The sequence below is a fragment of the Anomaloglossus baeobatrachus genome, assembly GCF_048569485.1.
Source record: "Anomaloglossus baeobatrachus isolate aAnoBae1 chromosome 5 unlocalized genomic scaffold, aAnoBae1.hap1 SUPER_5_unloc_27, whole genome shotgun sequence".
Lineage (NCBI taxonomy): Eukaryota > Metazoa > Chordata > Amphibia > Anura > Aromobatidae > Anomaloglossus > Anomaloglossus baeobatrachus.
In genome coordinates this window covers 1384275-1397775 of record NW_027441803.1, presented here as the reverse complement: position 1 = coordinate 1397775, position 13501 = coordinate 1384275, and the positions used below count along the sequence as shown (strand labels likewise).

At 42.5% G+C, this 13501-nt stretch overlaps 1 protein-coding gene across 1 annotated transcript in view; it reads left to right on the top strand.

Annotated features, from left to right (window-relative positions):
* The window catches only part of LOC142259112 (uncharacterized), a 249944-nt gene that overhangs the window by 33558 nt on the left and 202885 nt on the right, over nt 1-13501 (top strand). The window contains exon 7 of the mRNA XM_075331624.1: nt 6673-7188. Within this exon, the coding sequence (XP_075187739.1) occupies nt 6673-7188 (516 nt within the window). The remainder of the gene's footprint in view (nt 1-6672; nt 7189-13501) is intronic.

The following is a 13501-nucleotide window of genomic DNA, read 5'->3' as shown; positions in this document are numbered from 1 at the left end:
TGGGACCCCGCTATGATCACACTTGTCTCCATGATCTGATTTCCATACAAGCGCTCTCACTGTGCCGTATCACTATAGTCTTGAGATGAACAAACCGATTCTCAGGACCCTGATGCAGAGGCCAGGTCAGTAGTCCACGGGTGCTGAACAGGAGCCATGGGAAAATCGGACAAGCCCCATATGAATCGATGCTGGGCCCCTCTGCTTCTGTTAGAAACAAGAATACCTAATTCCATTGCTCTGTTCGTAACCATAAACTCGGACATTTTTTGTTTTTACTCTTTTGTATTTTCCTACTCTTATTCCTGGAGTAATAATTGCTTTTATTTTTCCGCCAACTTTGCCATATGAAGGATTTTTTTTTTTTTTAAATGACTCATAGTTTTTCATTTTACATTGAAATCTACTGGAAATTAAGTAAATTCAAAGTCCGATGAAATGGTGAATAAATAGTGGGTGCACACTACATCCGATCACGCTGTTGTTACCCCCAGTGTGAGCCGATCAAACACTGCAAGCGGCTCACACCGGGCTGAGCACCGAGCGTACCCGAGCACAGCGATACTCGCGAGATTGGTTTGCATACGTAAAGCATCCGATCTCCGCACCTTATCGGAAAAGTCTGAGTTTGTACCGAACACTGAACTTCAGGTTCACTCATCTCTAGTGGTGAATAAAACTCACTTTTGTAAAATAAAATCAGTTTGTGTCGCCATTTTCCGACACCGGTAACATTATTATTTTTGCATCGATGGAGTTGAGAGAGGACTTGTTTTTTTTCTTGATGAGCCGACATTTTCATTGATCCCATTTTAGGTACAATATGGATAATTGATCCCTTTTCATTGTATTTATATTGCTATAAAATAATGTGCTACTTGTATCGGTGGTTTTACTACTTACATAGCACATTTCATGTTGACTTTTTTTTTCCTACCCAAGTGATATCTCACCTCCATTATTATCTGCAGTATTTTACAGATCGGCCAATATCCTTCCCATTCAGGTCCTTATAATATCGGATCCTCTCAGTGGAGATCTTCTATAGAAGATACGGTAATTCTCCTGATTGCCCTGTGAAGGATGGATATGGACAGGGACAAGATGGCGGAGAGAATATTACACCTCACCCTAGAGATCCTTTTCCGGCTTACTGGAGAGGTGAGAGATTCTGATGACGTCACATTACACCATTCTTATCTATGGGAATAACAGATGGACAGAACTGGAGAGGTGAGGACTCTGGAAATGTCTGGAGTGAGATTTATTACTGTGTCTCTCCATAACCAGGATTACACAGTAGTGAAGAAGACCTCTAGTGAGCGCTGTCAGGCCCCTGTGTCTGAGGGATGGGGAAGACCCCGGAGCCCAATCACGGGGCCTCCACCTCACCCCCCGATACATGACATCAATGACCAGAAGATCCTAGAACTCAGCTACAAGATGATGGAGCTGCTGACTGGAGAGGTGACACTGCTGGGAATGCTGGGACATTATACAAGAACACTATGAAGGGATCGGGGGTGACGGTATCATTGTATGTGTCAGGTTCCTATAAGGTGTCAGGACGTCACCGTCTATTTCTCCATGGAGGAGTGGGAGTATTTAGAAGGACACAAAGATCTGTACAAGGACGTCAGGATGGAGGTTCCCCAGCCCCTCACATCACCAGGTAATAGACAGGACTAAATACACACGGCCTATAATTATCTGTATGTAAGGAATGAATCCAGTCCCTGTATGTGTCTCCTCCAGTTTTATCCAGTAAGAGGACAACACCAGAGAGATGTCCCCGTCCTCTTCTCCCACAGGACTGTAAACAAGAAGACCCCGATGTTCCTCAGGATGTGTTTCCTCCAGATCTATCCAGTAAGAGATATCTACTCATGTACTTTCTGCACTAATTTTGTGGTTACATTTTTAGGCTTTCTGCTCTGTTTTTTTCAGCTGTATTTTCTTTGCTTCTGCTTCTTCTGCTGTTTGTTTCTAGTGTCTTCTCTATGTCATTATGAAGGCAACTCAAAGACCTGCAGCGGGTTCATGAATACCCTGTTTCCCGAAAAGACGACCTACAACGAAAAGAAGACCTAGCATGATTTTATAGGATTTTTGGAGAATGCTTGAAATATAAGCCCTACTCCATAAATCAGCCCTAGTTACAGTCAGGGCCAGTGTTGGGAGGAGTCAAACTGCACAATTTCTCAGGAACCCCACTCTCTTAGTGACCCCATCAGTTGTATTCTAAGGTTGATTGTTTGAGGACCTTTGATGACTTCAAAGTCATGTGACATGATGTAACCAAAGCCTGAAAGAAGTGAAAACAGGGAGCGCATGTGAAGAGTCTCAGGGCAGGAGTAACGGTGAGACTGGTAATTAAAACTGCTCACCTGGAGTGGTTGTGCAACCCTCGCACAACCACGGTAATAGACAGGAGTGTAATGTTCCACTGTCAGGAGGATTATCCGTAAGATCCTTCCAGGGAGACTGATTCCTGTGAGCCTGATCCAGCTGCGGGTTAGTGGAGGGAATAGGTGTCCAAAAGGTCTTGGTTTTGATGAAGCCTCCGTTTAAGTAGCTCTTCCCATGGACCCCCGAAGGGGGAAATAGGTATCAATAAAAGTGAATCATGGTCTAAAGGAGCGCTATGGAGGTCACAAATCGTTTAGTAAGTTTTATTTGTTTTATCAAAGCCACAACGCGTTTCGATATACACAATATCTTCGTCAGGTGAATATAAAAAACGAAGTGTGGAGAGTATCATTTAAAGGGGCAGGTGTAACACCATTGGCCAGTGACATTCCAAACCGTTAACCCTTGGTGTGTCACACTGAAAACTCTAACATTTGTGTTATTAAAACAGTTTAAAAGTTATATATAATGAGAACAAGATTAAAAGATAAACCGTCAATATTGGTGTTAAAATAATCATAAAATTATACTCATATTAAAATTATATATATCTACCTTCTTATCCTAAAATTTGAAACACATTTTTTTATTTTTCCCCACTTCCGGTGGGGGCGGCGGTAAGTAACAAACATGGCCGCGCGCATTTAAATCTTGCTGCCAGACTTTGGCAGCAAGATTTAAGGGGTTAATGGCCGCGGGTGTAAGCGATTCCACCCGCGGCTAGCAGGCACACATGTCAGCTGTTGTGTGCCGATCCACGCCGCCTGCCCGCGGCAGGGGGCGGGGCTTAACGGGACACGATCCTGGACGGATAGATCCGTCCAAGGTCGTGAAGGGGTTAAAGTACGAACATCTTTTAAAATAAGTTGTTGAAAGGTCTCTAGGTGAGATCCTTTGTGGTGCAATGGGTAAAAATTACTCGTCCCAGTTTTAACTGGGACATGCATGAAATCATCATTGACAGAAATGGGAGGGTTAGTAGTTTGCTTCTCAAGGGCTTGGTTATTGCTAAGATTATTTTTTAACCACTTTAGGATCAAAAATTCATCAAATTCACCTTCCACCTCAAGATGTCCCAATCAATCCAATTTCTAAAACCACAGTAGACAATTTATTTGGGCCTATATTAATTGATAATATGCTTGATTGGTCCGTATTGACTACACATAGTGTAGATACATCACAGGGATCCACTGACCCTATAGGGCTTGATTCCTTGGTCTCAACATTGGAGCCTGTTGAAACATTGGCTTCATTGAATGAACACCCCATTAATTCCTTACTTGACATTGATCCCATCTCAGTCCCTCCCTCAGATAACGGATCTAACATTAACAGCAAATCCCCTCCAGTGATCACAGCGAATAGTGACAGGCAAAATATGAATGATTCAAACCAAATAAACACAAATAACATCATAACCAAGGACAAAAAAAACCAAGATTACTCATTTTTTTCAAGTGGCCCCAGGCCGACACCCCAAAAGAAAAAGGGAAAACGGGGGTGCAGAGGGAGTGGGAAAGCGACAAAATCAAACAAACCCTATGGGATCACTAAAGGAATAGAAGATGATCCCACCCAATTAACCAACAAGTGTGGGATTTTCAATCTTTCAAGACATGTTCTCTCTACAAATGAGATCAAATTACTCAGCCGTGGTCTCTCTTTTTGCCCAGATTCTGATTTAAAAGCTTTCCCACTCTATCTGGACCTTAATGAGTTTTTCCGGAAACTCACTATACACAGGCATTTTATTATTCAGGAAAAAAAATAATCTTAGCAATAACCAAGCCCTTGAGAAGCAAACTACTAACCCTCCCATTTCTGTCAATGATGATTTCATGCATGTCCCAGTTAAAACTGGGACGAGTAATTTTTACCCATTGCACCACAAAGGATCTCACCTAGAGACCTTTCAACAACTTATTTTAAAAGATGTTCGTACTTTAACCCCTTCACGACCTTGGACGGATCTATCCGTCCAGGATTGTGTCCCGTTAAGCCCCGCCCCCTGCCGCGGGCAGGCGGCGTGGATCGGCACACATATCAGCTGTTTTCAACAGCTGACATGTGTGCCTGCTAGCCGCGGGTGGAATCGCTTACACCCGCGGCCATTAACCCCTTAAATCTTGCTGCCAAAGTCTGGCAGCAAGATTTAAATGCGCGCGGCCATGTTTGTTACTTTCCGCCGCCCCAACCAGAAGTCACGTGTGTTATCACGTGACTATCGGTGGTTGCCATCGTAGCACAGGGTCATGTGATGACGCCTGCTGCTATGATGTTTCACTTTCGTTTTCCCTCGGCCGAGAGCAGAGGGAAAACCAAAGTGACTGAATCTGCTGTTTACAGCTGTATTGCTGTGATCAGCAGATAGCGATCAGATTGCTGATTGCTATAGCCCCCTAGGGGGACTAGTAAAATAAAAAAAAAAAGTAAAAAAAAAGTTTTAGAAAATAAAAAAAAAACAAAAAACCTAAAAGTTCAAATCACCCCCCTTTCCCCCCATTGAAAATTAAAGGGTTAAAAAATAAATAAATATACACATATTTGGTATCGCCGCGTTCAGAAATGCCCGATCTATCAAAATATAAAATCAATTAATCTGATTGGTAAACGGCGTAGTGACAAAAAAATTCCAAACGCCAAAATTACGTTTTTTGGTCGCCGCAAGTTTTACGCAAAATGCAATAACAGGCGATTAAAACGTAGCATCTGCGCAAAAATGGTACCATTATAAACGTCAGCTCGAGACGCAAAAAATAAGCCATCACTGAACCATAGATCCCAAAAAATAAGAACGCTACGTGTTTCGGAAAATGGTGCAAAACGTGCGCCACTTTTATTGGACAAACTTGTGAATTTTTTTTAACCCCTTAGATACAAGTAAACCTATACATGTTTGGTGTCTACAAACTCGCACCGACCTGAGGCATCACTTAGATACATCAGTTTTATCATATAGTGAACACGGTGAATAAAATATCCCAAAAACTATTGTACGATCCCACTTTTTTTGCAATTTTTCCGCACTTGGAATTTTTTTGCCGTTTTCCAGTACACTATATGGTAAAACTTATGATTTCATTTAAAAGTACAACTCGTCCCGCAAAAAACAAGCCCTCATATGGCAAGATTGACGGAATAATAAAAAAGTTACGGCTCTCGGAAGAAAAGGAGCAAAAAACAAAAACGCAAAAAACGGAAAGTGCCCGGGGGCTGAAGGGGTTAATACCCAATAACAATAAAAAAAGAAATGACAATTTAAGCAAAGAAGAACAGAAGGCCATAATATCCCTGCAAAATAATAAAGACTTGATTATAAAAAATGCGGATAAGGGTGGGGGGGTGGTCCTCATGGACAGATTTTGGTACATTCAAGAAGGGAACCGATTATTGGATGACCATCTCTATTACGAGAAATTAGAAACTGATCCCTCCATTATGATATTCTTGGAATATAAAAAAATAATCAAATTGGCTCATGAGAAAAATGTTTTAGACAAGAAAGAGATGAAATTCCTCGATATTGTGAGGTATAAAACCCCTTATTTTTACTTTTTGCCTAAAATACATAAACACCCCACTAACCCCCCTGGCCGCCCCATTATATCTGGCAAAGAATCTATAACATGTAATTTATCACACTACGTCGATTTATTCTTACAGAAATATGTCCTGGAGTTACCATCTTATTTAAAGGATTCATCCCAAGTTATTAGTGAGCTGAAAGCTTTGGCACCATTCAAGGGTTGCCTCATTATTACAATGGATGTCTCCTCACTATACAGCAACATTCAACACTCCTTGGGGATAGCCGCTGTCAAAGAACATTTGGAAAGAGACCCCTTAATGCAGGTTGAACAAAAAGAATTTTTGTTAACAGCCATTGAATTTATTTCAACTAACAATATTTTTACTTTTGAGACCGGCCTCTATAGGCAGAAGAGGGGCTGTGCGATGGGGACGAGATTCGCCCCCAGTTATGCAAACCTGTTCATGGGGGTTTTTGAGTCATCCCACATCGCACAGTCCCCCCTGTCATTGGGCCGGTTGGTCTACTACCGACGCTTTATAGACGACCTGTTCCTAATATGGAGGGGGTCTCAAGCTGAAGCCAACCAATTTATTTCTCAGCTCAATGAAAATTCCTGGGGTCTCACCTTTACTGCTGCAATTTCTCCCCTTGCCCTCCAGTTTTTGCACCTGATGGTGAGGTTGGATGATGTTGGGGGGTGTCCACCTCGACCCATTTTAAACCAACAGATGTCAACAGCTATCTGAGGTTTGACAGTGGACACCTCCCTAGTTGGATAGCCAATATCCCATACGGACAATACTGGAGGGTTAGGAAGAATTGCACCGGGGATGGTGATTTCTTCCAGGAATCCAGCCTCCTGCGGAGGAGGTTCAGTCAAAAAGGCTATCCATTAAGATTATTGAATGATGCGTTCAGTAAGACAAAATATCTCACCCAGGACCTTTGCATCAATAAGATGCAAGAAAAAAAGCAGCAGATAGCTAAAATTAGTGAAAATGATAAATCGAACCCTCGAAAATGGAGCCTAATTACCACGTTCTGTAAATCTAGAACCCAAATACATAAACTCCTTGAGAAGTACTGGTGCATCCTCAAAGGGGACCCGTTATTCCAAGATCAGATTCCACCCAAGCCCTCCATCATTTACCGGAGGAATATAAATTTGAAAAATCTGGTAGCACCTAGTAATCCCACCCTTACAGCTTTACAATATAAAACTACCACTAATTTTAATAAAAATGGTAACTTCCGGTGCAACACACCCAGATGTATGTGCTGTGGAGTTATTGGAGACAAAATCACTTGTTTTATATCCCGGACCACGAATGCTCTCTTCCCCATTCAATTCCACTTAGACTGTCAAAGCACCTATGTAATCTATTTACTTGAGTGCACATGCAGTCTGCAATATGTAGGCCGTACAGTGCAAACAATGCACGCCAGGCTTAATAAACACAGGGCGAATATCAAAAATCGTTTTCAGCAACACAGTCTATCTCGACATTTTCTCACCACACACCATAAGGACCCTAAACAACTGAGACTGATAATCATTGATCATATAGAGAATTCTGGGTCCGATCGGTTTGAGAAACTTATCAAACGTGAAAGCTACTGGATTTTCAAATTGGGAACCCTACACCCAGAGGGCCTTAATTTGACAATTGAAAATGTGGCTAAACATTGATAGAATTTTTTTTTTTTTATAAATTTTTTTTTTTTTTTATAAAAATTTTTTCCAAGGGAATCACAGCACCTATTGTGCTGACCAGTCTATTCGGTTTTAATGTGTGGGAATTCACCATTAGGTATTATCAAAATTAAATGGATTTCAATTTTTCCTCTGAATATACTCCTATTTCACATATACTGCTTTTTCTGTGAATGTACCCCTACTCCATATATACAGGTTTTACTTTTATCCTTTTATATTTCCCTTCCAGTGTGAATTTTTATTAATCTCTTGTTCTTATGTTTCTGTATGCTAAAAAAAAAAAAAATTTGTTTTAAATTTTAGGATAAGAAGGTAGATATATATAATTTTAATATGAGTATAATTTTATGATTATTTTAACACCAATATTGACGGTTTATCTTTTAATCTTGTTCTCATTATATATAACTTTTAAACTGTTTTAATAACACAAATGTTAGAGTTTTCAGTGTGACACACCAAGGGTTAATGGTTTGGAATGTCACTGGCCAATGGTGTTACACCTGCCCCTTTAAATGATACTCTCCACACTTCGTTTTTTATATTCACCTGACGAAGATATTGTGTATATCGAAACGCGTTGTGGCTTTGATAAAACAAATAAAACTTACTAAACGATTTGTGACCTCCATAGCGCTCCTTTAGACCATGATTCACTTTTAATGATGTAACCAAAGGTCTCTTAGGGGTACTTCTCACATAGCGAGATCACTATCGAGATCGCTGCTGAGTCACGGTTTTTGTTACGCACTAGTGACCTCATTAGCGATCTCGCTGTGTGTGACACTGAGCAGCGATCTGGCCCCTGCTGTGAAATCGCTGCTCATTACACACAGTGCTGGTTCATTTTTTGGACGTTGCTCTCCCGCTGTGAAGCACACATCGCTGTGTTTGACAGCGAGAGAGCAACGATCTGAATGTGCAGAGAGCCGGCGTCTGGCAGCTACGGACGCTGGTAACCAAGGTAAACATCGGGTAACCAAGCGAAGCGCTTTGCTTGGTTACCCGATATTTACCTTAGTTTCTAGCGTCCGCCGCTCTCAGGCTGCCAGTGCTGGCTCCCTGCTCCTTGCACGTGTAGCCAGAGTACACATCGGGTAAATGAGCAAAGCAATTTGCTTATTAACCCGATGTGTACTCTGACTATGAGTGCAGGGAGCCAGCGCTAAGCGGTGTGCGCTGGTAACCAAGGTAAATATCGGGTAACTAAGCGAAGCATTTTGCTTGGTTACCCGATATTTACCTCAGTTACCAAGCGCAGCATCGCTTCCACGCGTCACTAGTGGCTGGGGGCTGGTCACTGGTCGCTGGTGAGATCTGCCTGATTGAAGCTCACCAGCGACCATGTAGCGACGCACCAGCAATCCTGACCAGGTCATATCTTGGTCGGAATCGCTGGTACGTCGTTTAGTGAGACAGTACCCTTAATTGTAGGAGTCTAAAAGAACTGAACAGAAGACAGGCTGGCATGCAGGACTGGTATTAGAGGAAAGGGAGCGCAAACTAAGCAATTGCACAGGGCCCCATTCTCCTAGGGCCCGGTGTTTATTTTCCGATTATAGAACTACTTAAGAACCTTTTCAACATCACCTCATGTGACCAAAGGTTTCTTAATTGCACGAGTCTAAAGCTCAAGAGGAGACAGGCTGGTGTGTGGGTGTTCACGCCAATTTTAACCAGCTTTGCCAAAATTGGCATTGCTTGGTCAGAAGAAGGGTGTGATGCCACCGCTTCTCTATTTCTCTACTTTATAAAAAACATGCTGAGTTCCCTATGCCAGAAATCTCACTCCAGTCCGTGATGTCATTTTGTTGTGTACGGTGTTCATGATTTGGAGCCCTAATGTTTATCTGCACAGACCACAAGACCCTGCTACCTGCTTTGGTTGCAAAGCCTAAGGATAGGCCATCAGCGTTACAGTCCCAGACAACCCCGTTAAATATCCGGCATATGTCTCTAACAGAGGCGGCTCTTAGCCTTATAAACTTAACTGTCAATTTTTGACAGCAACATCACAACTCCAGTCGACACCTTGTGATTCGATTGCGGGATACTGAAGAGTTACTAAGTTCCCTGTCGCTGCTGTATTGGTACTCTTTGGATGTTCAAAATATAAAATTAATTACAACAATAAATAAATAAATGTTCGAGAAAAATTGATGAAATAAGATGTTTTTCACTACTTTTCCCTGATCAGTCACGCAGCAGCAGGAACTACAGAATGGAGCGGATAAAGGTGAATTGTGACGTAGTAGCTAATATATTTTTTATTACATGTGGCTTTAACTATTTAATTTTCACCTTAAAAAAAAAATCTCTTTGCAATTGTCTATGTTGTGGATCAATGTCACCAGGAGATTTTTGCAGGCATCGTCAACTGTCATGGCGGCATCAGGATCTGTAGAAACTACAGATTCTAGCACTCTGGCTGTTAACTTCTTTCATGTCTGTGATCAACGCACTAAAGGCTGCTTTACACGGTACGACCGATTGTGCGATTTCACAATCGATCGTACCCGCCCCCGTCCTTTTTGCGTCACGGGCAAATCGCTGCCCGTGTCGCACAAAGTTAGTAACCCCCGTCACACATACTAACCTCTCGTGCGACCTCGCTGTGGGCGGCGAACGTCCACTTCCTGGAGTGGGAGGGACGTTCGGCGTCACAGCGACGTCACACGGCCGCCGGCCAATAGAAGCGGAGGGGCGGAGATGAGCGGGACGTAAACATCCCGCCCACCTCCTTCCTTCCACATAGAGCCGGCGGCGGCCGCGGGAGGCAGGTGAGCTGCTCATCGTTCCCGTGGTGTCACACGGAGCGGCGTGTGCTACCACGGAAACGATGGTCAACTAAATTAAACGATATTATGGAACCTAGCGAGCAGTACCCGACTCACGATTTGTGAGCGATACTGCGTCGCTAGGTGGTGTCACACAGGCCGGCATCGCCAGCGATGCCGGATGTGTGTCACAAAAACCGTGACCCCGACGATCTATCGCACGATAGATTGTCTGGTGTAAAGCAGCCTTTAGTCTATCTAGTCTAGCAAGGATATTCTCTCCTGGGCTGCTTGTTAATGTCTTTGATCACATGCTGTAGGGGAGCCAGTGTCACTCACTCCCCTCCTGTATCTGCCTTTAATGCCAGCTATAGTTTACTTATACGGGTGTGGTGAAGTGTTGTGATACAAACTACCAAATGGTTGTTGTGCATTATTTTTGTGAACTGTTGTGGTGTTAACCTTTGCTGTCTTTTTGTTGCTGCCTTCCTGCTTTTGCTTTTTTCCTTAGTCTCTCACTCTTTATTTCTGTGAGTTTGCAATGTGTCTGAATTTTGTTTTTAAATTACGGATTCACGGCACTCCTGGGGGTTATTATAGGTGCTCAGATAAGGTCCAACTCTGTCTTCATATAGAAAAATAATCTGGCACTCAATTGTATTGAAAGCAAAAAATCCCTTTATTTGGGTAATTCAAGCAGCAGTGTTTTAACCCCTTCACGACCGGACGATTTTTCGCTTTCTGTTTTTTTTTTTCGCCATTCTTTTTCTGAGAGACGTAACTTTTTTATTTTTCAGTCAATATGGTCATGTGAGGGCTCATTTTTTTGCGGAACGAGCTGTACTTTTAAATGAAACCATCAGTTTTACCATATAATGTACTGGAAAACGGCAAAAAAATTCCAAATGCAGAAAAATTGCAAAAAAAGTGCGATAGCACTATGGTTTTTGAGATATTTTATTCACTGAGTTCACTATATGGTAAAACTGATGTGTGGGTGTGATGCCTCAGGTCAGTGCGAGTTCGTAGACACCAAACATGTATAGGTTTACTTTTATATAAGGGGTTTAAAAAAAATCGGAAGTTTGTCCGAAAAAAGTGGCGCACGTTTTACGCCATATTCCGTGACCCGTAGCGTTCTCATTTTTCGGGATCTATGGCTCAGTGACGGCTTATTTTTTGCGTCTCGAGCTGACGTTTTTAACGGTACCATTTTTGCGCAGATGCTAAGTTTTGATCGCCTCTTATTGCATTTTGCGCAAAAGTTGTGGCGACAAAAAAATGTCATTTTGGCGCTTGGAATTTTTTTGCTGCTACGCCGTATACTGATCAGATTAATTGATTTTATATTTTGATAGATCGGGCGTTTCTGAACGTGGCGATACCAAATGTGTGTATATTTTTTATTTTTTTAACCCTTTAGTTTTCAATGGGGCGAATGGGGGGTGATTTGAACTTTTAGGATTTTTTGTTTTTTTTTTAATTTTTTAAAACTTTTTTTTTAACTTTTTTTTTTTATTTTACTAGCCCCCCTAGGGGGCTATTGCGATCAGCAATCCGATCGCTCTGCAGTATCTGCTGATCACAGCTACAAGGCTGTAAACAGCAGATACGCTCTCTTTCTCTTTTGCTGTGCCGCTGGCACAGCGAAAGTGAAAGCAAGTCAGGTGTAGTACAGGAGTCATCACATGACCCTGTGCTACCATGACAACTATCAGAAGTCATGTGATCGCGTCACGTGACTTCCGGTATCGAGTGGTAAGTAAAACTTTACCGCGATCGCGCTTATAATGGCGCTGTCACATATTGACAGCGCCATATAAGGGGTTAAACGGCACGAGCAGATAACGATTCTGCTCGTGCCTAGCAGGCACACATCTCAGCTGTGAAAATCAGCTGAGATGTGTGCCGATCGAAGCATGATGCTGCCGGCAGACCGCGGCCAGTAACGTTATGACCGCGGTCGTTAAGGGGTTAATTTTAACGTTTCGGTCAATCACTGACCTTCCTCATATAAACACTGTCATAGATGTTAGATGGATTTAATTGTAGTCTGCTGTGAAACGCTGCTGAAAACTGCAGCTGTGTAATCAGGTCTGCAAGCCTCACAGTGATTTCACAGCACCCCACGATGACCGGCTCCACCAGACCTGATTACACATCTGCAGTTTTCAGCAGCGTTTCACAGCAGACTGCAATTAAATCCATCTAACATCTATGACAGTGATTATATGAGGAAGGTCAGTGACTGACCGAAACGTTAAAATTAAAACACTGCTGGTTGAATTACCCAAATAAAGGGATTTTTTGCTTTCAACACAATTGAGTGCCTGAATTTTGATTTTCCCGTCCGTTTTAATCTGTGTTTCCATCTGTCACGGGGTCCTTCTCCCATATCACACAATCAACAGAGCGAGAGATGGCTGTACAATCCAAAGAGCATTTATTCCAAGCAAATCAAAACGGTCCATAACATTATCCACAAAAAAGAGGGTAAAATTGTCCAGTAGTGGCATAAATGTCACCATCTCTCTGAGAAGTCCCAGCTTCTCCCAGAGGATCAATCTTCCTGCTTCACTCTTGAAGTTCTCAAACAGACAGACTGCCCCAGGTAAGCAAAATGGTCTCTAGGCCCACCTCCCCCAAACCCAGGGACGGAAGCGCCTCAAGAGGCTATACCCTTGCACTATAGGGGGTGATTACTTACAAACAATACAATGTACACAGAAGCAGTATAAATAAGACAGTGAACAAAGCGTGAAATAGGAATCTGCACATGATACACCTCCCCCCATATCACACCATCATACTCCTGCCCCTTCCTTCCCTAAGGGGATAACAGGTTAGATCTGGTCAGGAGAATAGTAAGGCACAAGACTCTGGCATCTCCTCCTTCAGGGGTAATCCACAGGTTAGTGATAGCCTAAGGTCTTCTAGCATAAGGACCCTTGTCCCTTGTTATCCTGCAGTCACATTCTGACAATCACTCAGATTATTTATTGTAAGATATTTCAGAGAACTGGTGCTACTGGAGAGCTATCTTGGATACAGGAATGGGAGGTC